Source organism: Hevea brasiliensis, chromosome 18 (assembly GCF_030052815.1).
Source record: "Hevea brasiliensis isolate MT/VB/25A 57/8 chromosome 18, ASM3005281v1, whole genome shotgun sequence".
NCBI lineage: Eukaryota > Viridiplantae > Streptophyta > Magnoliopsida > Malpighiales > Euphorbiaceae > Hevea > Hevea brasiliensis.
Window position 1 is genome coordinate 40,970,115 of NC_079510.1, and position 24,162 is coordinate 40,994,276.

Consider the following 24,162-nt stretch of genomic DNA (forward strand, 5'->3'; position numbering starts at 1 on the left):
TAAAAATATTTTTTATTATTTAATTATAATATTCAATAAATAATATATATTTATTAATATATAAATATTTTTATATTTTAATAAGATTATTAAATTTTAAAAAATAAAAAATAACTTAATAAATTTATTTTCTCTAAAAATCATTTAATTTTTTTAATTAAAAAATATTATAAAATCAGTTTAACTGTTAAATCAAATGCATAAAAATTGAAGAAAATGTTTATGCTAACAATTTGATTTAAAAAATTGTTTACAGGACCGAAGCGTGCCTACCTTAACCGGAATCAGAATTTATATGGGTTATCATGTAATTGGAAAAAATTGAAAAACGTTATCGTTTTAACCATCCTTGTCAAGCCACCGTTTTGATTCCAATTCCTTGCATTGCACGTTGAACCAAAACCGGTAGATGATGGTTGAGGTCTTGGGTCTATCTCAAGCCCAGCTCTCTGGTCTTCTTTCTATGCAAACAAAAGGGAAATCTAGCCTCTCTGGTCTTCATTCTATGCAAACAAAAGGGAAATCTAGCCGAAATTTACATTTCACAGTCCATTTCCACTAAAAGCTCAAAATCTTTTGATACAAATACTTGTAATTCATATATAGCGATGGAAGACATCAAGATTTCACCGACGAAAGAGGATAAACAGCCGAAAGAGCAAAAAACTGAACAGAAACAAGAACCTACAACAGAGGAATCTCCCTCACCGCCGCCAACGGAACCTAAGAGAGGAGGAGGAGGATGGGGAGGGTGGGGTTTCTCTCCTTTCTCCGTTCTCTCAGATCTCCAGAAGGCTGCTGAAGAGATCTCCCGCAATGTACGTTTCATTTGTCACTCTTTTTCAGTATTGGCATTGGATTTTTTGGTTTTTGGTTTTTGAAATTAGGGTTTTGGATTTAGATTTTTGGGTTTTTGCTCATGGGAGTGGGAGGGGGTTAGTTTTGTGTCTGATCTAGTTTGTAGGTTGGATTAATGTGGTGGTTTGGAGTCCAGATAGATTCGTTTTGATGCTTTTTTTTCTTTTTATGACGGTTTTTCATTTTGGTCTCGTTTTTACATGCTGTGTTGTGCTTGGTGTAAATGTGGCTATGTTGATTTTGTGGTACTTATTTCTTCCTTAATTAAATGTGAATGTTGAGTTTGTGACTTAAGAACAATTATTATTTAAAAAAAAAATCATATATTGGGACTCTAAGAATCATGCGAGCATCTATCAATGATGAACAATTGTGTTTTTCTTTATGAGTAACGAAAGAGATTAAATTCAAAATGTGGGGTTTTGGAGTTTTTGGAGTTTGCATTCTAGTATTTCATAATTGATCGCAACGCAGTTTGTTTGAATTTCTTAAGAGTGGTTCCATCTGGATGCAGGCTGCAGTGGTTGCAGAGAAGGCAGCAAAGAGCATTGCAGACATGCAAAATGTTGGTGAGGATTCTGAATCCTCTAGGGGGGAGGAAGAGCGAGAAGAATCTGAAAGTGATAAGGAAACTGAAGCTGAAGATGAGACTGACAAACTGCGCAAATCTGCGTTAGATAAATTGGAGAAAGCAAGTGATGATTCCTTTCTAGGCCAGGCAAGTTTTGCTTGTACATTTGCTGTTTCGAATTGAAATGCACCATTGCTGTTCCACTGTGCATATATAGGGTTGCTTTGTATTCTGTACTAAAGGTGCATACCATATGATTGTGGAGGTCGAGTCATTGCTTCTAGTTTTCCTTTACTTGATATTTGCTTGTGTAACTGAATCTTGTTGAATTTGTTTCAAATTAATTCACCTGTTGCAATTCTGCCTTTTTTTCTTAACATCTCTGTTCACCTAGGCTTCGTTGCTTTATTTTCACTAGTATTTAAATCACACCTCTCTCTCTCTCTCTCTCTCTCTTCACACACACACTATTGGTTGAGTGAGAATAATGAGTTTTAGAAAGTGCATATTTTTCAATCATTCTTTGAGATATGCCAGATAAGTTGATTATTTCATGGTTTCCCAATGAGTGGTTATTATTTCATGTTTGCCAATGAGTGGTTATTTTGTGTATGGTCCATACCATGGTATTAAATTGCAGTCGCGGGTAACAAAAACAGGCCTGTAATGTAATAATAACGACTTGGCGCTACGCAAATTTTTTTAAAAAATTTGCGAAGTTTATGAAATGAGTAGATATTGGTAGATACAAGTAAAATTAAGATACACTACTATATATTAAGCATAAAGACATCAAATTAGATGTTATTTTGTAATTAATAATGTATTTTGGTAAAATTAATTCTAAAAAATAGTTCAAATTAGAAAGTATTATTGAGGTAACGCCGTTACCATTACTTAACGGTAAATAATGGCCATTACTGTTACGTAACAGTGATAACGGCCGTTACCTGTGCAAATCAATATATGCCTTTAAATAACTGTCCAACGGGAACGGTCCCTCTAAAACTTGTAAATAACGGCCATTACGTTATGTAATGGCAATTATTTAAAACCATTGTCTGTACTTGCCATTGCAATATGATGCTCTTATTCGCTTGGTTATAGAGTTATTTGCATTCGTTAATTCTATAACCATCACATTGTTTCTTCTTGTTTTCAATGTATGTAGGGTTTGAAGGTTCTTGATCACTCTGTGGAGAATTTTGCATCAGGAGCATGGCAAGCATTAGGAAGTGCATGGAAAGGGGGTTCCAATTTAGTTCAAAAGTAAGTAGTTTTGTAGTTGAACTTATTATTGTTTTGATTATTAATACAAGACAAAATGTATTATAGTGCATACTTAGCAGAGTTTGCTGGTGGTGCCTCCTAATGCGCCTAATCTTTATTACAAAAAGAATTAACTTTATGCAGTCTTAAGATGAGAGAGAAGATGTTTCACAAAATGTGGCTTCTGTCTTTGTTTTTGTTGCTTTTGCAAGCAAGGAAACTTTGAATGAGTTTAGGATGTTATGGCTGCTTAGTTTAAGCTGAGAAGAGCGTACGTAAAAAAAATATCTGTTCCTATGGGATTCTCTTGGGCATTTAAAGTTCTCTCTCCTCTCACTTTAAGATCTTCTGTAGCTTTGTCTGTATCATTTGCTTTTAGTAAATTCAGTTGGGTTTTGCTTATGTGAGGTCTGCCTTGACCTTTGTGCTTTTGCATAACTCTGAACTTGAATAAAAAAAAAAATGAAAACTCTAACATGCTGTAAGGATTAGTTTACCTAGCTAATCCCAGCCATCTATGTAGAAAGAGTCCTCAAGGGATAAATGAAGTGGGAAAATGGTGCAGTGGTTTAACCTTGCAGCTATCTTAAAATTTTTTAAAGAGAACTACTGTCCTTTTGCAATCATTTGTTGGAAGTTAAATGAGTTTCTGATTTCTGGCTACTATTCTTTCCCTTTTTCTTTTCTTCATTTCTATTCTTTCTTTCTTTTCTTTATATAGACTTGAGCATTCAGCTGTGAACCTTGCTGAATCAATCCAACATGGTAGCATACCAGGAGGAGCTGGTGCACCATCCTTACTAGAGGTTAGCATCAACATCATCTTGTTGGTCATGAATGTTGTCATTATTATTTATTTTCACCTTCATGTTGCAGACTGGAAAATCTTTTACTGCGAAGGGAATGCAAGTGCTTGAATATGTTGGCAAGGAGACCATGGATCTGCTAATCACAGAGACTGGTATTGAAGTTGAGAAAAATTCTAAAGGCTCTGAACGAGAAGCTGATGAGGATCAGTTAAATGAGGAAGTAACATTTGATCGATGCTTCTATATATATGGAGGTCCAGAACAATTGGAGGTCACTTTCTTATCGTGTATCTTGAAATTTGTTTGTTGAAATAATAGTAAATATTGAAATTGTTGGACTGTTATGCTGTAGGAGCTTGAGGCATTGTCCAGCCATTATGCCCTCTTATTTAACCGGAGAAAAGCAAAATTACCTTTGGAACTAAAGTCTGTATATGACGGAAAGCTTAAACTTGTTCAGCAAATGTTCAATTTGAGTATTGAAATGGATGAGAATGATACTGAGTCCAGCAAAGGGAAGAAAATAGAGACCGGAACTGAAGGAAGTAGCTATGAGATGAAAAACTTACACGATTCAAGTGTCAACAAAGCTGCTGACATGGCCGCAGGGTAATTTCGCTTTGTACTTAAAATATTTTTTTATTTAGAAATTTTATGTATCCAAAAACTTTTTCAGTTAAATGTGTTCTCATCAGACTTTCGATTCCCATCTCATCAACTTACTTTGTTAAGATATTGGGATCTCTGATGATATTTTAAGTTTTTAACTGTTAACTTTTCTATTTAATGTTGGTCTATACCTTCCAATTGGTCACTTTCACCTGCTAAAGTTGTCTTTAAATCATGGACATTGCTTGTTCAGTTTGTTATTTCAGTTATAATGACATGTTGACAAAGGTTGCTGTGATGACATTTGCAAGATGCTATTTGAGAGCTGAAATTTGTCAGCTTATTGTGATTGATATATGACTGGTTTCCTATGCTTTGTCTTTTGCTGTTTCCTATAATTTACTCTAAATGTTACAGGTTTACAAGTGCCCTAGCAGGACTTACTGCAAATGACATTGTTCAAAGAACTGCTGGGAGATTAGAAACTCTTCACTCAGAGGGAGTTCATGTATGGAGATTTGTTGGATTTCGTGGGAACATTTATCTTTTATATACTTAGTTCTGGTTGTTCTTACTTTCCTGAGTTGGAAAAAAATTGATGAAAATGCATTTTTGTTTGTGCAGAGGCTTTCTGAAATGTGCAGCTCAGCTGTGTCTCAACTTCTGATGCTCGGAAAGTCCATCATATCCACTGCTAACAAAGTGCAGGAAGAAGATGTTGATGGGGATATCGTGAACATTGACTGGCCTGAAGATTCTGTCGAAAAAGCTAAGGTAATCCGAACAAAGGCACAATCCATGGCAGGATATGTTGAAGCAGTTTGCAACGGTTTTGTAACAGGTTAGTTTTGTAATACTTGGTTATCTTAACGATGCTGCTCAGATTAGCTGAACATTTTATACTGGCATGAGAATTGGATTGACCCATATGGTGTTTATTTGAGATTTAGTAAAAAAAAAAAATGCTATTTCAACATCATTAAAATAAGCAACATAACTTCCTGTAGTTGTGAAACTGATTGAATATTAACACTACACAGCTAGATCTGTGCCTCAAAAGTTCTGCAATTTGGAATGTTGAACATAGTAAGCTCATGATTTTGTTAATAAATTTTTGTGTCGAAGATCACACAATAGGATTACAGCCACTTCTGATTGCATTCTGAACTGTGTCAATAAACACTGAACAGAAGTATTGTTATTGGCTGTAATACCTTTTCATTGCAGATTAATTTAGCAATTATTTTCTGATGATAATAAATATTTTTACTGAATCATTTGTGAACTATTTGAAGGCATATGATTCTATGATGTAATGTATGGCTTTAGAGGTGCAAGTTTATATATATATGCATGTCACTTGCATTCTTGGTGGCATTGATAGAATGATACCGACTAGTCTCTAGTGAAGGAGCATTTGCTAAAACTGAGGATCATTTGCCAGTGTGACTTATTTTAACAAATTATTATTATCATTCAGTGAAAAATAGTTGATTTAATCAATTTTTGTTTCACCTATTTTGAGACTCATTGACAGCATGGTCTTTAAGGTTGACAGTAGTTGAATACATCATGTATACAATATACTCAAATGCATAGTTGTTAAAGGCTCAAGGCGCACCGAGGAGCCTAGGGTCCTGGAGCCTAGGCGCAAGGAGCAAGGAGCCTAGGCGCACCATGACTCGGTTCGATTTTTCGGTTTGAACCGAATTTTGCTCACCCCTACTCAAGTCTTACATTACTTAATAGGCTGGTACTCATTTCATTGTTGGAACAGTGCTATCATTATTTGATAATTTGAATGATTATCAAGCCATCATCCTCTCTACTTTTAGACGGGGTCCTAGGCATTTCACATACTTGCAGATATTCCTGATTGATGTATTTGCTTTCTATGTTGGCTGCTTCCTTGATGTGATTTTGTAGTTTTTTATGATTCCATATAAATCTGTTTTCTCTCACGGTAATATATTTCACCTCTGCGTTCTTTATGGAGGTGGTCTTGTATGATGACTATTCCAGTGTCTTGAACGCATGATTTGTGTGCATGTCAACAACTAGAAGCCGATGACTGTAAACCTCAATGTCCGAGAGGCAAAGGACTTGAGATGAAACATTGGGTTTGCTGGCAGTGTAGATGAGGACCTGGGTAGGGACTAGGCCCAGCCCAAGGTTTGAAGTATATACTGTGAACCATTTCAAACCCAACTCAGGGTTTTAAGTTTAACTGTGAACCACTTCTATTCTTTATAAAATATTAATCTTAAATTATAATAAAGCAAGCTTCCTGTTGAAAGTTTGATCATAGTTTATACAGACTGTATCAGATGTGATGATTGATAATTATATGATTGCTTTGTGGTCATATGCTTTATATTTTCACATCAATTCTTCCATCTGTCACTCTTTCTCACTGTTGCTCTACGTTCTGTTCGTATTTTACCATAAATAATGCTGGCAAGAAGCAACTTTATTTGATTGCTTGATTCATGTGATATTGTTCAGGCATTTCTGATGTAGCTGAGGCTTATGTAGCTGCCATGAAGAGTGCTACTGCAGATTCCCATGATAATCTTCCAAAGACATCGATCCATGAAAAAGCTAATACCTTGTCAGAACTTATCCGTACTGACCGGACCACTGCAGTGAGCACAATCCAGGATGGGTTACAATACTTGTCATATGTAGTCACCTCCGCATCTATGCCATCTGCTTGAGAACTCCTTACACTGTCATATCTTTTCAATCATATTTGTAAATAGTTGTTCTATTTTAGGGCGGGTATTTTATTCTGTCTGAAAATGAACTCAAAACAAATTTAGATGAAACAATTTCTTCTTTTAGATATTTGAAGTCTTCAATTTCAATGTTAGTTTCAAATACTAAGCCGTTCAACCGAGTGGGAAAGGGCTTCTGTTGGTGGGTCTGGGGTAGAATATCTTGCGTGCGACTGGGCTTTATTGAAGTTACCTTCGTCCCCTTCTAATCCTAGTCGGCACTGCAGCTCCGGATGCAGGAAGATAAGCGGCGTCCTGAAGATGGAGGCTGTTCTCAAAGATGTGGTCTTTGGTATCTTGGGGGCTGTTGGATGGCGTATGGGGCGTGGGCTTGCTGTCTGGACTGGGTGCTGCTAGGCCTCTTGAACCTTTTTTCTATATTGGAGGTCAGGCCTGTAATGTTTAATCTTATGATTAGTGATGATGATCATTTGCCTTTGATTAAAAAAAATCACGTGGAAAGAAATCATGAGATGAATGGAAAAGGGAAATTAAAAGACCGTTTGGATTTGAATGGTGGATGATACAGGTACGTTTAAGTTGGCCACCTATTTTTTGATGTGAATAAGTAAAATGATGATTAACTTTGCCACCTAGCAATTAAACGAAGATCAAGGGAGGAGATCCATCGAGGCAGGCAACCATCAGGATGTTTTCCTTCTCATGCATTTATTGATGAACGGGACAATGAGATTACAGAATTCAGAAAAATAAAAAAAAGTGAGGTATTATAAATAAAATCAAGTTTTTTTTTTTAATTGAATTCGACAATTATATTTTGTAATTTTAAAATAATTTTAATATAATTAAATAAAAACTTATTATTTTCAAATTGTAAGCTTTACAAATATATCCTCTATGATTTGATAACAGAATTTAAGGCATTATCAATAAATGTTAAATAAATTCAATTTTATCAATTTAGCGGTTGAAATTGATTATAAAAATTCCAATTACCATACATGGTTGGAAATTCCTTTTCATTTCTTTTTCAACCCAAAATAATATAGATTTTATCTTGAATTGGGCTGACTGTGAGTTCGCCCATCTGGATTTGTAGTCCGCATCAAATGTCCCAGATACAAAACCCACATTTCTATTCAACGATTGCCTGTTTCAAATCTCACCTAGCCTAAAGAGGCAGCAGCCATCTCCGTCTCCTTATTCTTTCCGCGAGCCGGATCACCCAGCAACAAAATGTCAGGGTAAGATTATGCAATGCTATTCCACGTTCTGCAGAAAATGCTTGGTTTCTTGATTTAAGCTTCATATATGCTTTTTATTATGCGGATGTAATTTATTGATTTGGGCAGTGAGGAGGGTACCGTTGCTGTTGAGACACCTGCTCCTCTCGGTGAGGCCATGGACTTAATGACTGCATTGCAGTTAGTCCTCAGAAAATCTTTGGCTCACGGTGGCCTTATTCGAGGTCTTCATGAAGGTGCAAAAGTGATCGAGAAGCATGCCGCCCAGCTCTGCGTATTGTGTAACGGTTCGGAAGTTCCCCACTCCTATTCTTGGCCACTCCTATTATTGGCAGTTGGAAAGGCCGTCACAAGCTGTCTCTTGCCCTATGGAGCTAACCAATGTGAATCTGTACAGGTACATGCCAGAAACCTCGAAGATGCTTATTATTTGGGCTTATGCGAGCTTGACAGATAGGGGGAGGCTGACCTAGGGGCCCTGGCCAAGGGGGACCTAGGTGCCGCATGGGGCTAGAACTCCCGTCCTGTGATAATGTTGTAGACACCGCAATGGTCTGGTGGCGCAGGAGGCTACTAGACATTGAAAGATGTACGTGCACTATCTCCACCTGGGATGATTTTAAGAAAGAGTTAAAGAAGCAGTTTTATCCGGAGAATGCTGCACACGAGGCAAGAGCCAAACTGAGGCGTCTATCACATAAGGGGAGTATTCGGGACTATGTGAAAGAGTTCATGGAGACCCTGTTGGAAATCCCGGACTACCTAGATACGGAAGCTCTCTTTGCCTTCACTGATGGCGTGCAGAATTGGGCAAGGTTGGAGATTGAGCGGCGTGGAGCACGAGACTTAGCCACTGCTGTCTCCATTGTTGAGTCCCTCATAGAGCTCCAGAGGCGTGAAAGGAACTCAAGTCCAAGAAAGGAGAGGAACGAGGGAAGCTCCAGCCATGGCAAAGATGGAAGCTATAAACCGTACAAGCCGAAGGAAGGGCACAACAAGGTTCAGAAGGAAGACCAAGGTATGCAACGCCCTCCTCTTTCGTGCTTTCTTTGTGATGGACCCCATAGAGCCCGGGAGTGTCCAAAGAAGAGTAGACTCTCGGCACTGATTGAGGAGAGGGAGGAGGCCCCTTTCCCATAAAGAGAGGCAACCATAGGCTCTTTGTAGTTATGCGCCTTGAAGGTCGAGGGGCAGAAAACCGAGGAAGCTAGGAAGGGGCTGCCTTTTGTCCAAATGAAGCTAGAAGGACAGGAGGTGCTAGCATTGATGGACACAAGGGCGTCTAACAACTTCCTGAAGGAAGAAGAAGCCAAGAGGTTGGGTATCCCATATGAGAGAGAGACGGGATGGTTGAAGGCAGTCAACTCTACACCCAACTTGGTACATGGCGTAGCCTGAAATGTCAAGGTACGCATCGGTGATTGGAAAGGTACCTTAGACTTCTTTATTGTGTCCATGGATGAGTATCAGTGCGTGCTTGGGGTCGAGTTCATAGATCGGGTCAAGGCGATCCCAATGCTATTTGCCAATAGCATATGTATCACAGAGGGAGGTGGTACCTGCATGGTTCCTGTGTTGCGGGGGAAGTCCTCACCATCGAAGACCCTTGCAACCATGCACATGGAAGTGCAGAAGCCATCATCAACCACAACTGCTGTCGTCCATGGGAAGGAGCAGCATGGAAAGGGAGGAGGTACTCCCAAAAGTGGACCAAAGGAGTGTAAGGAGGGAAACACTTCAAAGTTGCTAAAGGGGCATCCACCAAGAAGGAAGGTGGACTGTGCACGAGGGAAGTCAGTAGCCAAGAGTCCAAGGGATGTGGCATCACCAAGGCAAGAGAGTCCAAGGCAAAATCGCTCATGGAGGAGCAGACGGAGGTGCAAAGCCAAGGGGAGAGCTGATGCACCAAGCCACAAGGACGAGGGAGGCACTGAAGCACAGTTGGAGTAAGCCCAAGGCAACCAAGTCGAGTATGGATGGAGACATGGGAGGAGGTCCAAACGACGAGGGCGTCGTTGGGATTGAGTGGGGGAGAATGTCACTCCACAAATGTTAGCTCCCGAAGAGGTCCAATTTTTTTCGCAAGGTAGCCTACGGAGAGAGGTTCAGTGGGCGTAAGTCCTTGCGGGGCAAAGGGGTGGTACGCATTGTGTGGCAGGCAATGCGGGCGGAAAATGAGGTTTTTCGGCTAAACAGGCTCATCGGGTGAGCTGGGGAGCAATTTGGCAAGTGCAGGCCGAAATGAGGTTCAAGCTGCCAAGCCGGGCCCAAAATGAGGTTCACTGTGGGCTGGAGGCCTACTGGCGCCTGCGGAGCATGTTGGGGAGCTACGCGGGCCAAAACGAGGTTTAGGAGGCCTAGCGCGGGCCCGAAGGCCAATCGGGCGTGTGGGAGCAACCTGCAGGTGAGACAGGCCCAAAACGAGGTTCAGAGTGCAAGGCGCGGGCCTGAGGCCCAGACGGACGTGCGGGAGCAGTGGGCAGGCAGCGCGCTCGGAAATGAGGTTCAAACTGGCAAGTGGGCAAGTCAGGCGCGCGCAGGATGCCAGGCGCGGGCGAGGTTCAAACGCGCGCGGAAACTGCGAGGGGCTCACGGGATGCCAGGCGCGGGCGAAATGAGGTTCAAATTGCGTACGGAGGCGTGGAGGCGCGCTGGAAGTGTCGAGCTTTGCGGCGTCGAGCGCCACCGCCCAAATAAGGTTCCCCGCATGACCCGCCAAAACGAGGTTCACCCGCCAGAAATCTGCAGCCCACCAATTTTCGAATTTTGGCCGCCAAAGGGAGTTCCAACTCGGCCAAAACACTATAAATAGGGGTCCTAAGGCTTATTTTCATGCATAGAGAGTTCCACAAAGCTCCTTGTACACTTAGCCAATTTTTAGCTCACTTGTGAAGTTTTAGGCTTATAAAGCTATTTTTCTTGAGTTAATAAAATTACCTTCCCTTTGTCCAAATTCTTCCCACTACTATCTTTTGTTTTCTTTTGTACCTTCTCACTTAGGCATACTTTTGTCACCCTTATTAGTCTATTACATAGACTAAGTGTGTTGGAAGGCTGACTTAGTCTTGGGGGAAGACTAAGGCCGCACGGGTTGCTAGAGTTTGGTGTTGATAAACTCTTAGTCCGTGACAATTGGCGGAGGACTGCAACCAGCCGGACTATGTCAAACTGGTCAAAGGCCTTTGTGCTGATCATGATGTGGGTCTCTTAACTATTCCTAGTCGTAAGACCCTCAGCGAGTGGGCTAGTGTACGTTTTTTCAATTGAAATCTATACGCTTCTTCTTTTATTATATACATTTTTCTAATGATAAACTTATTATTGGCTAGTTAAGATCATAAAAGTTTTTTTTTTCTAATGTTTTTATAACTAGATAAGTAAGCACAAAATGGGAAGTCCATTACCGATCTTGGGGGGCTCCAAATGTGTGCATTGCTTGGTCTTTGTTTTCATATTGGATCTCTCATTGGAGTAATGATTGATCTCTCATTCCTTGTTGACCTTATAATTTGAAAAAAGATATGTTTTAGGTGAAAGGTTTGTGTAAGAATAGACAATGCAACGAAATTCGGCTTCCTTAATGCAATTAGTTGTGATTGTGTTGTACAAATACTATTATCATTATCTTGTTTCAATTTCCATTGCGCAAAAACACTAGCATCCTGTCAAAAGTTCCTAATGTCAAGAGTTAAGACCTTTGTCGGTTGTGTAGGCTGGCACCTGCTATAAGGTGTGTCTGTTGGCTAGCTTTTAGATGTGTGGTTTTGTTCTTGATATTATTTTAAATATTTTCAACTGAACTCTATATTGGTGTTTTTCTTTTTGAATATTATTTTATGCATTCCTCATCAAGTTTCTTCTAACGGTAAAAAGTTTGTTAACTTAGTGAAATCATAAAATGTGTTGGTTACTGACGTCTTGATTTTTAACTGGGAGCAACTAATATATGCTTGGGCTTTCTTTTTATCTTGAACCTGTTTTTAAAGTAAAGATTGACTCTCATTCCTTATTGGCCCTATAATTTGAAAAAAGATGTGAGTTTTGTGAAAGAACAAAAAGTGTAGCAAATTTTTGGCATCCTTTGTGCAATTGATTAACTCCGCCTAAGTAGCTTGCGCTTAGCCGGTCTCAAGTCCGGATAAAGGATAGCGTGAATATAGACTATAGAACAATAGAAAAGAATGTAAATTATACTAAAAGGATTAGATCTTTAGAAGTAAAGGAAGCACTTAAGAGAATGAAAGTGAGTAAAGCCTGTGTACCTGATGAAATACCAATTGAAGTGTGGAAGTGTTTGGGAGATATGGGAGTGGCATAGTTAACTAAATTATTTAATAAGATTCTAAACTCAAATAAAATGTCTGATGAATGGAGAAGGAGTATTTTAGTACTTATTTTTAAAAATAAGAGAGACATACAGAGTTGCTCAAACTATAGGAGAGTTAAACTTATGAGTCATACTATAAAGTTGTGGGAGAGAGTTGCGGAGCATCGACTACGTCATGATACTTCTATCTCTCTCAATCAATTTGGTTTCATGCCCGGTCGTTCAACTATGAAAGCGATCTTTCTTATTAGAAGCTTGATGGAGAAATATAGAGATGTGAAGAAAGATTACACATGGTTTTTATTGATTTGGAGAAGGCTTATGATATTGTTTTAAGAGATGTCTTACGGAATGTGTTAGAACAAAAGAGGGTATCTATTAGGTACATACAAGTATTGAAAGATATGTATAAAGGAGCAACTACTATTGTGCACACAGTGGGAGGGGAAACAAGAGATTTTCCGATCTCAATTGGATTACACCAAGGATTAGTCATAAGCCCTTACCTTTTTACATTAGTTTTAGATGAATTGACGAAACATATACAAGAGAGTATTCCTTGGTGCATGTTGTTTGCGGATGATATTGTTCTGATAGATGAGACACGAGAGGGAGTCAATAGAAAGTTAGAGTTTTGGAGAAGTACTCTAGAGTCAAAGGGTTTTAAGTTAAGTAGAACGAAGACAGAATACATGCATTGCAAGTTCAGTGAAGGCCAAACTGGTGATAGGGAATGAGTTAGTTTGAATGGAGTAGTACTGTCCCAAAGTAATCACTTTAAATATCTAGGCTCTGTCCTTCAAGTAGATGGGGGATGTGAGGAGGATATTAGTCATAGGATTAAAGCCGGATGGTTGAAGTGGAGACGTGCCACGGGAGTTTTATGTGATCGTAAAATTCCCAATAAGTTGAAAGGAAAATTTTACTGTATAGCCATACGACTGGCTATATTATATGGTAGTGAGTGTTGGGCACTGAAAGAGTCGTATGCGTCTAAGATAAGAGTTGCAGAGATAAGAATGTTAAGGTGGATAAGTGGCCATACTAGACTAGATAAAGTCCGTAATAAGAGTATTAGAGAAAAGGTAGGAGTGGTGTCAATTGAAGATAAGTTGAGAGGAGGGAGATTGAGATGGTTTGGTCATGTGAAGCGTAGACATACGGAGTCTCCAGTTAGACAAGTAGAGCACATTAGGTTAGAGGATAGAAAGAAAAAAAGGGGTAGACCTAAATTGACTTGGAGAAGAGTAGTACAACATGACCTAGAAGCATTACACATTTCTGAGGATTTAACCCAAAATCGTTTAGAGTGAAGAAAGCGAATCTATATAGCTGACCCCAAATCTTTGGAATAAAGGCTTAGTTGAGTTGAATTGAGTTGAGTTTGTGCAATTGATTATGATTTTTGTATAGAAGTACAGTTAGTCATAATCTATGGATGTAATATTGTTTATGTTTGTTCATGTTTAGAGATATGCCGTACTAATTGGCTATTTAAATGTATTGATTTATTCTTCACAAAACACTTGCTTCCCTGGTGGTTGGTGTGAGTTTTAAACCTATTCTTGAACTTTCTTGGGTTATGGCTCTAATAGTAGTGGTGCTACTTTTTCTTCTCCCAAATTGAATTATTTGGTGGAGTTGATGATCTGTTATTTTAGGTTATCTGATTTGTTTGCTCAAATGAAGTACTTTTTTTTTCCTTGAACTATTTCATAGTTTTTGTTGGAGTTTCTTTGTTGCTGCACTACAAATCCCATCTCTCTCCCTCACTCTCTAGACTAATTTCTTCACTTTCTCAAACCGGTTATGATTTGGTAATTTTATGTAAATGTCATCTCATGATATTTCTTGGGTACTTACTGCAGTTATGTAAGATTGATTCTGAGGGCAAGGCTAGGAAGGTAGTTGGTTGCTCTTGTGTTGTAGTTCAGGTGTGACAAGTTAGATTCACACCTGAACTACAACACGAGAGCAACCAACTACAACACAAGAGCAACCAACTACCTTTGCTCTTGTGTTGGTTGCTCATCAAGTTGATCACTTTTTTGCTTTTCTCAGTCTCTCAGATAAAATGACAAGTTAGTCTTATCCACTCTTGCTTGTTATGAAGGATTATGGTGAGGAGAGTGAAGCTCTTAGTGTTGTTCAGCAACACATCAAGTCTCACTGAGCAGAGGTGGATGTGAATTTGTAGAGATTATTTTTATTTATTTATTTATTTATTTTTATTGCTTTCATAATACCCTCATTCTTTGGGGTTTTTGTGTTTGCTAACTGCAGTTACTTTTGAATGAGTTTCTTTTTACCATGGTGGAACACCTTTCTTGATGTATGACAGACGGAATTAGCAACATTCTGAGCATTCAAAATTAAAGCTGTGGTTGGTTTTTTTAGATGATAGAATGGAGGTTATGGTTAGCACTTCAATCTGACAAGGAATCTGCATTTGGCCTGCATAGATCCTGATTACGTCCCTAGATAAATTCTATCTCTATGGTTAGCAATCTTTAACTTGTCATATGTGGCCTAACCAAGACATCCAATTTGAGATTATAATTTCCAAGGGCTTTGCACAAGAATGTAGCCCATTCGGTCACTGATTAATTTTTTTTTTTCGTATTTTTGGGGATCAGAAACTATTATGAGAAAAAGATGAGAGCCAAGTGAATGAGGAGGTGACCGAGTCAGAACAGGTTGACAAAGAGGAAGTACTCGCTCAATCGCGTGTGTACGTAGACCCTGTTTTTAAAATAAAATATAGTTTTTATTAAATGAATATTTGATCTTCCTTGAACCTTTTTTTTTTTCCCGTTGTTTTGCCTAAAATAAAACTGGGGTCGCAATTTGAGTAGAAGCTTCCATGCTATGGTCCACCCATCTACCAAAATACCTACTCCTCAAAAAATATTTTTTTCGTATTATCATTTTTCTTAAAAAAAGGAAACTGTCTATATTCATTGAATGTGAATTAAACCTTAACCCTCTTATAAATCATCATATGAGTTACGACCCTTATATTTTCTTTTTTGGCTGAAGTCGTACCCACTCATTTCATTTTCTGCAATTATTGTGAAGCAATGGGAGATATTGATCCATCTTTCGTTCAAGACCTTCAACATAGACCTAATTTTAAAAGCGTAGAAATTGAAGAAATCCCAGTTATTGATCTCTCAGTTTCAAACCCCAGTGAAACCCAGCAACTAGTTTCAAAGATTGGAGAAGCTTGCAAGAAATATGGGTTTTTTCAAGTGATTAATCATGGAGTGCCACTGGAGCTGCGTCAAAAGACTGAGAAAGTGGCCAAAGAATTCTTTCATCAGTCACTGGATGAGAAAAGGAAGGTGAAGCGAAACGAGGTGTATCCTATGGGGTTCTATGATAGTGAACATACTAAAAATGTTAGGGATTGGAAGGAGGTTTTTGACTACTTGGTGTTGGACCCAACTCTGATCCCTGCCTCAGCTGATCCTGATGATAAAGAGCTACGGACTTTGACCAATCAATGGCCTCAGAACCCTTCTGAATTCAGGTACTCATTTCAAATTTTTCATGTTATGGAATTCAATTCAACACTGAAACTAATTGGTTGTAATGATCATGAACAGGGAGATATGCCAAGAATACACTAAGCAAGTTGAAAAACTAGCTTTCAAGTTGCTGGAACTTATTTCTTTGAGCCTAGGCTTGCCTGCTGATAGGTTGAATGGCTACTTCAAGGACCAAATCAGCTTTGCTAGGTTCAATCACTATCCTCCATGTCCTGCTCCACATCTAGCTCTTGGTGTGGGTCGACACAAAGATGGTGGTGCCCTAACGGTACTTGCTCAAGATGATGTTGGAGGACTGGAAATTTCCCTTAGATCAGACGGTGAGTGGATTCCAGTCAAGCCAATACCAGATGCCTTCATCATCAACATCGGCAACTGTATGCAGGTATTATCTTGGCTCATTTTTAGCCAATAGTCAATTGATAATATGAATTTCGCCATACATGTTGGTCTTGGGATCATGGATAGAATATAGACAAGAATTTTTCCATTTTGTTTAATAATCTTGATTACAGGTATGGAGCAATGATCTGTACTGGAGTGCAGAGCATAGGGTGGTGGTAAACTCAGAGAAGGAAAGGTTTTCTATGCCATTTTTCTTTTTCCCTGCCCACTATGTCCAAATTAAGCCATTGGAGGAGCTGGTGAATGACCAAAACCCTCCCAAATACAAAGAATTCAACTGGGGAAAGTTTTTTGCTAGTAGAAATCGTAGCGATTACAAGAAACAAGAAGTGGAAAATGTCCAAATCGATAATTTTAAGGCATCAGAGTAGCTTTAGCTGTTTCAAATGGCTTCTATGTATCTCCCAGAAAATAATGTGTTTTGTGCTATGTTTGGGAGATGTTTTATAGAATAATAGAAAGATGTTTTATAAAAATTGTTCCAGGTTTAGCTTTGCACGTTAATGTATCAAATGCCTATTTGAATGAAGGATTATTGAGAGCCTTGCTACTAAATATTTAAACTTTCCCTAATATTATGATTGTAATACATTTTAAGAGCTAATTACTTAATGCTAATCATCAAACATTGTGGAGCATAATGATAATAATTTTTTTAAGAAACTGTCAGGAGTACTAAATCAAGTGAGCTAAGCAGATTACAGGTCTATGAACATGTACAATTCAGGGTGAACTCAGAATGAAGCAAAAAAGCATCTGGAAGTGCCGGAAGGATCAGAAACGTGAGTAAACGAATTAATCTTTTGTTTTAAGAAAACAAATTATTATTCCATCATTATTGGTCCGAGTTTCAATTTAAGGCTAAAGGGGTCCATCTGCATATGCCAACAAATGTTGCCATAGGAAAGCACAAACGTCTTTTTCTTTGCTTGCTCAGGTAGCCCCATCTGATACCGCACCAAATCCTGTCTTGATTCATTTTGCATTAACCCCTTCTTCACAGCATACGTAAACCGCACATTTAAGCCCCCAACATCTTTTTTCACCAAGAACAAAAAAACCCACTTCCTCAATACTCAAATCCAAAGATCACCATGGGAGAGGTGGATCCAGCCTTCGTTCAAGAGCTAGAACACAGGCCAAAACAGGGAATTATTGAAGCCGAAGGTCTACCCATAATTGATCTCTCCATACTAAGCTCTTCTGATGCCACCCCAGATCACTCTCAAGCACTTGAGGGTCTTGTTAAGCAGGTAGGCAACGCATGCAGGGATTGGGGGTTTTTTCAAGTGATAAATCATAGGGTGTCCATGGAAAAGCGAGAAAAGATTTTCAATGCATCAGGGAAATTTTTTGCTCAGCCTCTTGAGGAGAAAAACAAGATTAGGAGAGATGAAAAGAGAGTGTTGGGTTATTATGACGCAGAGCATACCAAAAATGTTAGGGACTGTGTTAAGAAGTTGACTTAGCTGCTGCACTTCCTATTTAGCTGCTGTAATTTTCTTTTTTCTGTTATGTTTTTTATTAATTGACTTGTTCTACTGTATTTTAGTCATTATTTCCATTTTTCTAGTTAAGTTGTTAAACATGGAGGCATGTTCCATGGTTGAGCTGAAATATAAGAATTTATGTTATATTTTGAGCTGTATTTAAGCTCATTTGCAGTTAATAAAAAAAATAATACACTGAAATATTCTTCTCTTTCTCTGTTAATTCTTAGTTTGCTCCATCAAACTGGTATCAGAGCCCTCTTCTTAAGGGACTTGTGAGGAATTTGAGTGTATTTTTTCCACCAAAATGGAGGCTTCGAGTGCTGAAAGCCCTTTCAATGCCATTGCACCTCCTGTGTTCAATGGAGAAAATTATCAAGTTTGGGCAATCAGAATGGAGGCTTACCTGGATGCAAATGATCTCTGGGAGGCTGTTGAGGAAGACTACCAAGTGCTTCCACTACCCGACAATCCTACAATGGCTCAAATGAAGAGTTTCAAAGAAAGGAAGGCAAGGAAGTCCAAGGCCAAAAACTGCTTGTTTGCTACAGTTTCATCCTCAATTTTCACCAAAATCATGTCCTTGAAAACAGCCTTTGATATATGGAACTATCTCAAGAAGGAGTACGAGGGAAATGAGAAGATCAAAGGAATGCAAGTGTTGAATCTGGTTAGAGAATTTGAGATGCAGAAAATGAAGAAATCTGAAACTATTAAAGCGTATTCAGATAGACTTTTCAATATCGTAAACAAGGTACGATTATTTGGTACTGAATTTGCTGATACAAGAATAGTTCAAAAAATTCTTGTTACTGTCTCTGAGAGATTTGAAGCTACCATCTCTTCTTTGGAAAATACTAAGGATCTATCAAAGATTGGCTTGGCAGAATAGATACATGCTTTGCAGGCTCAAGAACAGAGAAGGCTCATGAGAAGTGAAGGTTCTGTTGAAGGAGCATTGGCTGCAAAGGTGCAAACTAATCAAGGAGGGAAAGGGAAGTATAAAGGAAACAAGAAGGAAGGTTTAGATTCATCAAAGTCTGACTTTCCTCCTTGTAAGCACTGCAACAAAAAGGGTCATCCACCATCAAAATGCTGGAGGAGACCTGATGTGAAATGTGAGAAGTGCCAGAAAATGGGACATCATGAGAAAATATGCAAGAGCAACATTCAGAAGGTTGTAGCTCAAGTTGATCTTCAGCAGAAAAATGTTGTTCAAGTAGCTGATCATGAAGAGGAGCAACTATTCGTAGCTACCTGTCTTGTAGCAAGTCATTCAAGTGACAAGTGGCTCATTGACAGTGGTTGCACCAACCACATGACATTTGACAGGGATCTATTCAAGGAGCTGGATACGTCATTCATTTCCAAAGTGAAGATTGGCAATGGAGAATGTATCGCAGATGAAGGGAAAGGCACAATTGCAGTGGAAACTTCAAAAGGTACAAAGCTTATCCGAGAAGTGTTATTTGTACCTAACATTAACCAAAATTTGCTGAGTGTTGGCCAGCTTCTTGAAAATGGTTTTAAAGTGGTTTTTAAGGGTAATCATTGCTTAATCAAAAACTCAAAAGATGAAGATATGTTCAAAGTGAGCATGAAAGGGAAGAGTTTTGCACTAGATCCTCTACAGGCAAAGCAATCAGTCTACTCTGCAACAACAGTGAATGCAGAAGTGTGGCATAGAAAGCTGGGTCATTTTCATCATAAAGCAGTGGTGAATATGCAAAAGAATGAACTTGTTCAAGGTTTGCCTAATCTTGAAGTTGAACTGCCAGAATGCAAGGCTTGCCAATATGGAAAGCAATCAAGGCTTCCTTTCAAGAAAGCTACCTGGAGAGCATCAGAAAAGCTTCAGTTGATTCATACTGATGTGGCTGGTCCATAGAACTCCTTCACTTAATGGGAGTAAGTATTATCTGCTTTTCATTGATGATTATAGCAGAATGTGCTGGATATATTTTCTCAGGTTCAAATCAGAAGTGGCTGGTGTGTTTTGGAAATTCAAGAACTGGATTGAAACACAAAGTGGCTGCAAAATTTAGACGTTGAGGTCTGATAATGGGAAGGAGTACACATCTGAAACTTTCAATGAGTTCTGTGAAGAGGCTAGAATTGAACACCAACTCACTGCTCCATATACTCCTCAACAAAATGGAGTCAGTGAACGTAAAAATCGTACAGTGATGGAGATGGCCAGGTGTTTGCTTCATGAAAAAGAGTTGCCAAAAGAATACTGGGCAGAGGATGCTAACACTTCTGTGTTTCTGCTAAACAGACTTCCTACAAAGGCAGTTGATGGGAAGACACCTTTTGAGGCTTGTTATGGTTACAAACCTTCTTTAAAAAATTTAAAAGTGTTTGGCTGCTTGTGTTTCACTTATGTGCCTCAGATCAAAAGAGACAAGCTCGACAGAAAAGTTGAAGCTGGAATCTTTGTCGGATACAGCTCAGTTTCGAAGGCTTATAGAGTTTTTCAACCTAATACGAGAAAAATTCTGATAAGCAGAGATGTGCATTTTATGGAAGATGCTAAGTGGAATTGGAAAGGAGATCAGGCTGGTACAATTCCAAGTCAAGATTCAAAATTGCTAGAGCTGTCCGAATCTGATTTGGTTGATGATGAACCTATTAGAGGTACAAGATCACTTTCGGAAATCTATCAAAAGTGCAACGTTGCAGTTCTGGAACCAGAAAATTTTCAGGAGGCAAAAAGAGATCCAAAATGGGTAGCTGCAATGAAGGAGGAGTTAAGCATGATTGAAAAAAATAAAATGTGGCAGCTGGTAAAAAGACCTGATGATAGAAAGGTGATTCGAGTAAAGTGGGTATTTAGAACAAAGCTCAATGGAGATGGCTCTATAAACAAGCATAAAGCAAGGCTTGTTGTGAAAGGTTATGCCCAAATCCCTGGTGTTGATTTTTCTGACACATTTGCTCCTGTTGCGAGTGAAACAATCAGATTCTTTGTTGGCCATTCTTTGCTCAAAAGGGTTGGAAAGTGTACCAGTTAGATGTAAAGCCAGCGTTTCTAAATGGTCTTCTTGAGGAGGAGATTTACGTTGAACAACCTGAGGGTTTGTTGTGAAAGAGCAAGAAGAAGATGTGCATTTGCTCAAAAAAGCATTATACGGCTTGAAACAGGCACCAAGGGCACAGTATAGCGAGAATTGATGAGCATTTGATGCGGTTGGGATTCAAAAAGTCTCAATGAAGCTACCCTCTACATTAAAGGTGATGAGATCAATTTTATTGTTGTTTCCTGTATGTGGATGACTTACTTATTCTGAGGAAGCAACTTGGAACTTGTAAACAAATTCAAGAAAGATATGCAACAGACATTTGAGATGACTGACTTGGGAGAAATGGCATATTTTCTTGGAATGGAGGTTCAATAAAAGGAGAAAGAGGTGTTCATTTGCCAAACCAAATATGCCAAAGAAATTCTGAAGAAATTCAGAATGGATGAGTGCAAGATTGCTACAACTCCTATGGGTAAAAATGTAAAGCTCAGCAAGAAAGATGTAGCGGAAAAGGTTGATGAAACTCTTTACAGAAGTCTAGTGGGTTGTTTGATGTACTTAATAGCCACAAGACCTGACATCTTACACTCTGTGAGTCTGCTATCTAGATTTACGAATTGTGCTACTGAAACTCATTTTTCTGCTGCTAAGAGAGTTCTAAGATATGTGAAAGGAACATTGAAGCATGGATCAAGTTTTGTGCTAGTCAGATTCATGTTCTGCAAGGCTATTCTGATAGTGATCATGGTGGTTCTGATGATATGAAGAGTACTTCAGGCTATTGTTTTAATCTGGGGTCAGGAATGTTCTCTTGGTGTTGTAAAAAACAAGAAGTTGTTGCACAATCGACTGCAGAAGCAGAGTTTATTGCTGCTACAGCTGCTGCAAATCAAGCTTTATGGCTCAGAAAGGTGCTATTTGATCTGAACCTGAAGCAAAATGAAGGCACAGATGTGTTTGTGGATAATCAAGCAGCGATAGCAATCTCAAACAATCCCGTTTTTCATGGAAAAACGAAGCACTTTAATATCAAATTGTTTTTCCTTAGAGATGTGCAGAAAGAAGGTTCTGTTGTTCTGAAATATTGCAAAACTGATGACAATGTTGCAGACATCTTTACCAAACCTTTGGAAAGAAGCAAATTTGAATTTCTAAGGGAAAAACTTGGAGTTTGCAGCATCAAAGCCAAGGAGGAGTGTTAAGAAGTTGACTTAGCTGCTGCACTTCCTATTTAGCTGCTGTATTTTTCTTTTTTCTGTTATGTTTTTTATTAATTGACTTGTTCTACTGCATTTTAGTCATTATTTTCATTTTTCTAGCTAAGTTGTTAAACATGGAGGCATGTTCCATGGTTGAGCTGAAATATAGGAATTTCTGTTATATTTTGAGCTGTATTTAAGCTCATTTGCAGTTAATAAAAAAAATAATACACTGAAATATTCTTCTCTTTCTCTGTTAATTCTTAGTTTGCTACATCAGACTGGAAAGAGGTGTTTGATTTCACTCCGCAGAATCCAATTATAATGCCTGCTTCACATGAGCCCGATGAAAAGGAGATCACTAAGTTGTACAATCAATGGCCGGAGTACCTGAACTAAGGTAAAGAAAATTAGATGCAGGTTCTTCTCGCAAAAACAGCACCCTCCTGCTTTTCTTTTAAGGTAAGTTCTTGAAAACTGGCCAAGAGATAGGATTTAGAATCTCCAACCATTGGAATGATTTAGTTAGTAATATATCTGAAACAGAATTGTCTAACAAAGTGAATAACAATAAAATTTAAGTAGAAATCTTGAAGTTTGGAGAAGTTAAATTTTGATTAATATACAGTAAAATTAAGATGGAATCCGAATATTAGCAATTGCAAATGTTGTTTAGCTTTGTTAATAAGTTTGCAATTTCTTGACTAAACTAGTGAGTTTGGGGGACAAGTTTTTATGCTTTGAATGATTTCTTTAGGCCCAATAATGCATGTAATATTGTAATTCAATGCACTACCAATCTGCCATGACAGGGAAGTCTCTGAAGATTATGCTACTGAAATGGAAAGACTTGCCTTTAAGTTGATGGAACTTATTGCCCTGAGTCTAGGCTTGCAACCAGATAGGTTCCATGGCTTCTTCAAAGACCAAACCACCTTCATTAGGCTCAACCACTATCCGCCTTCCCCTTTTCCTCACCTAGCTCTCGGGGTCGGTCGACACAAGGATGCTGGTGGCTTGACCATCCTTGCCCAAGATGAGGTGGGAGGACTTGAAGTGAAGCGTAAATCTGATGCAGAGTGGACTTGGGTCATGCCAACGCCAAATTCTTACATAATCAATGTTGGCGACATTATTCAGGTACCATATCTCAATCTCTTACATGAGCTTGCCTATTTCACAATATTCAAATAGTCCGAAGTGAGTTGATGCAAATAATTACTCCAACTCAACTCAATTAGAAGACTCAATGTTCAAAACTCAACTTGAACTAGATTGAGTTTTATTTTCCATGCTTGAAACTGAAGCTCAGGATCTAGTGGAACTTTTAATGTCTTTGTTTGTGGAGGTATGGAGCAACGATGCTTACGAAAGTGTGGAGCATAGAGTGAAGGTGAACCCTGAGAAGGAAAGATTTTCCATTCCATACTTCTTCAATCCAGGACACTATACCATCGTGAAGCCCTTAGAGGAGATAGTAAATGAGCAAAACCCTGCCAAATTTAGGCCTTACAATTGGGGGAAGTTTTTGGCCAACAGAAAGCGTAGTAATTTCCAAAAGCTTGATGTTGAGAACCTCCAAATCTTTCACTTCAGCGTATCACAATTAGCTGACTAATAGACGGTGCATTTCCCATCAACAACTAATATTACTACACTTCCTGCAAATGTCATTCTGTATGTAACCAGAAAAGGACTTCGATTCTTGGTGGCATGATGCTTCTTTTCCAAGAGATCCATTTGTATTACTATGCATAGAAGCTACTGAAAAAAAAAAGTATGTTGCAGGTGTTGCGGTATGATATCAATTTGGACTATATATTATGTCAGATTTGGAGTGTAGTAATTGACAAGAATATTGGACTATAAGGAAGAAAAATAATTGATAAAAATTATAAAAATAAAATATTTTTTCCTTGTTTTTCTTAGATGGCAATGCTAGTATTTTTAAGTAAATGTTCGGGCGAAAAGGAATGAAACAAAATCAAACCACTATCGCATCAACATGCATGACTTTCTCTAAATATTTACATGAAGCCAATAAATCAAACTCAATGTAAGATGAGAAT

At 38.6% G+C, this 24,162-nt stretch overlaps 4 protein-coding genes across 6 annotated transcripts; all 4 read left to right on the plus strand.

The window, feature by feature from the left end:
* Window positions 1–335: 335 nt before the first annotated feature.
* On the plus strand, window positions 336–6,963 carry LOC110637459 (uncharacterized). Of its 2 annotated transcripts, none has more exons than XM_058140377.1 (9): window positions 336–818; window positions 1,373–1,576; window positions 2,601–2,698; window positions 3,420–3,504; window positions 3,575–3,778; window positions 3,860–4,116; window positions 4,534–4,624; window positions 4,741–4,957; window positions 6,139–6,430. In XM_058140377.1, exons 1-9 carry the CDS (start codon window positions 609–611, stop codon window positions 6,144–6,146), a joined length of 1,374 nt encoding a protein of 457 aa, XP_057996360.1. In that variant the 5' UTR covers window positions 336–608; the 3' UTR covers window positions 6,147–6,430. The 2 variants fall into 2 exon arrangements, with proteins under 2 accessions (XP_057996360.1, XP_057996359.1); XM_058140376.1 differs by lacking the exon at window positions 6,139–6,430 and adding an exon at window positions 6,622–6,963 and having other exon boundaries at window positions 338–818.
* Window positions 6,964–7,831: 868 nt separating this feature from the next.
* LOC110637467 (40S ribosomal protein S12-like) lies at window positions 7,832–15,270 on the plus strand. 2 transcript variants are annotated; one of them, XM_058140988.1, is made up of 5 exons: window positions 7,832–8,098; window positions 8,207–8,495; window positions 14,294–14,359; window positions 14,539–14,604; window positions 14,709–15,270. In XM_058140988.1, the coding sequence occupies exons 1-4, from the start codon at window positions 8,091–8,093 to the stop codon at window positions 14,596–14,598; spliced, it is 423 nt and encodes a 140-aa protein (XP_057996971.1). In that variant the 5' UTR covers window positions 7,832–8,090; the 3' UTR covers window positions 14,599–14,604; window positions 14,709–15,270. The 2 variants fall into 2 exon arrangements, with proteins under 2 accessions (XP_057996971.1, XP_057996970.1); XM_058140987.1 differs by having other exon boundaries at window positions 14,539–15,270.
* Window positions 15,271–15,417: 147 nt separating this feature from the next.
* Window positions 15,418–16,936, plus strand: LOC110637460 (protein DMR6-LIKE OXYGENASE 1). The gene is made up of 3 exons (XM_058140986.1): window positions 15,418–15,957; window positions 16,034–16,361; window positions 16,492–16,936. The coding sequence occupies exons 1-3, from the start codon at window positions 15,506–15,508 to the stop codon at window positions 16,750–16,752; spliced, it is 1,041 nt and encodes a 346-aa protein (XP_057996969.1). The 5' UTR covers window positions 15,418–15,505; the 3' UTR covers window positions 16,753–16,936.
* Window positions 16,937–17,080: 144 nt separating this feature from the next.
* On the plus strand, window positions 17,081–23,922 carry LOC110637466 (protein DMR6-LIKE OXYGENASE 2). The gene is made up of 4 exons (XM_058140989.1): window positions 17,081–17,830; window positions 22,374–22,483; window positions 22,877–23,233; window positions 23,442–23,922. The coding sequence occupies exons 1-4, from the start codon at window positions 17,476–17,478 to the stop codon at window positions 23,709–23,711; spliced, it is 1,092 nt and encodes a 363-aa protein (XP_057996972.1). The 5' UTR covers window positions 17,081–17,475; the 3' UTR covers window positions 23,712–23,922.
* The last annotated feature ends 240 nt before the right edge of the window (window positions 23,923–24,162 follow it).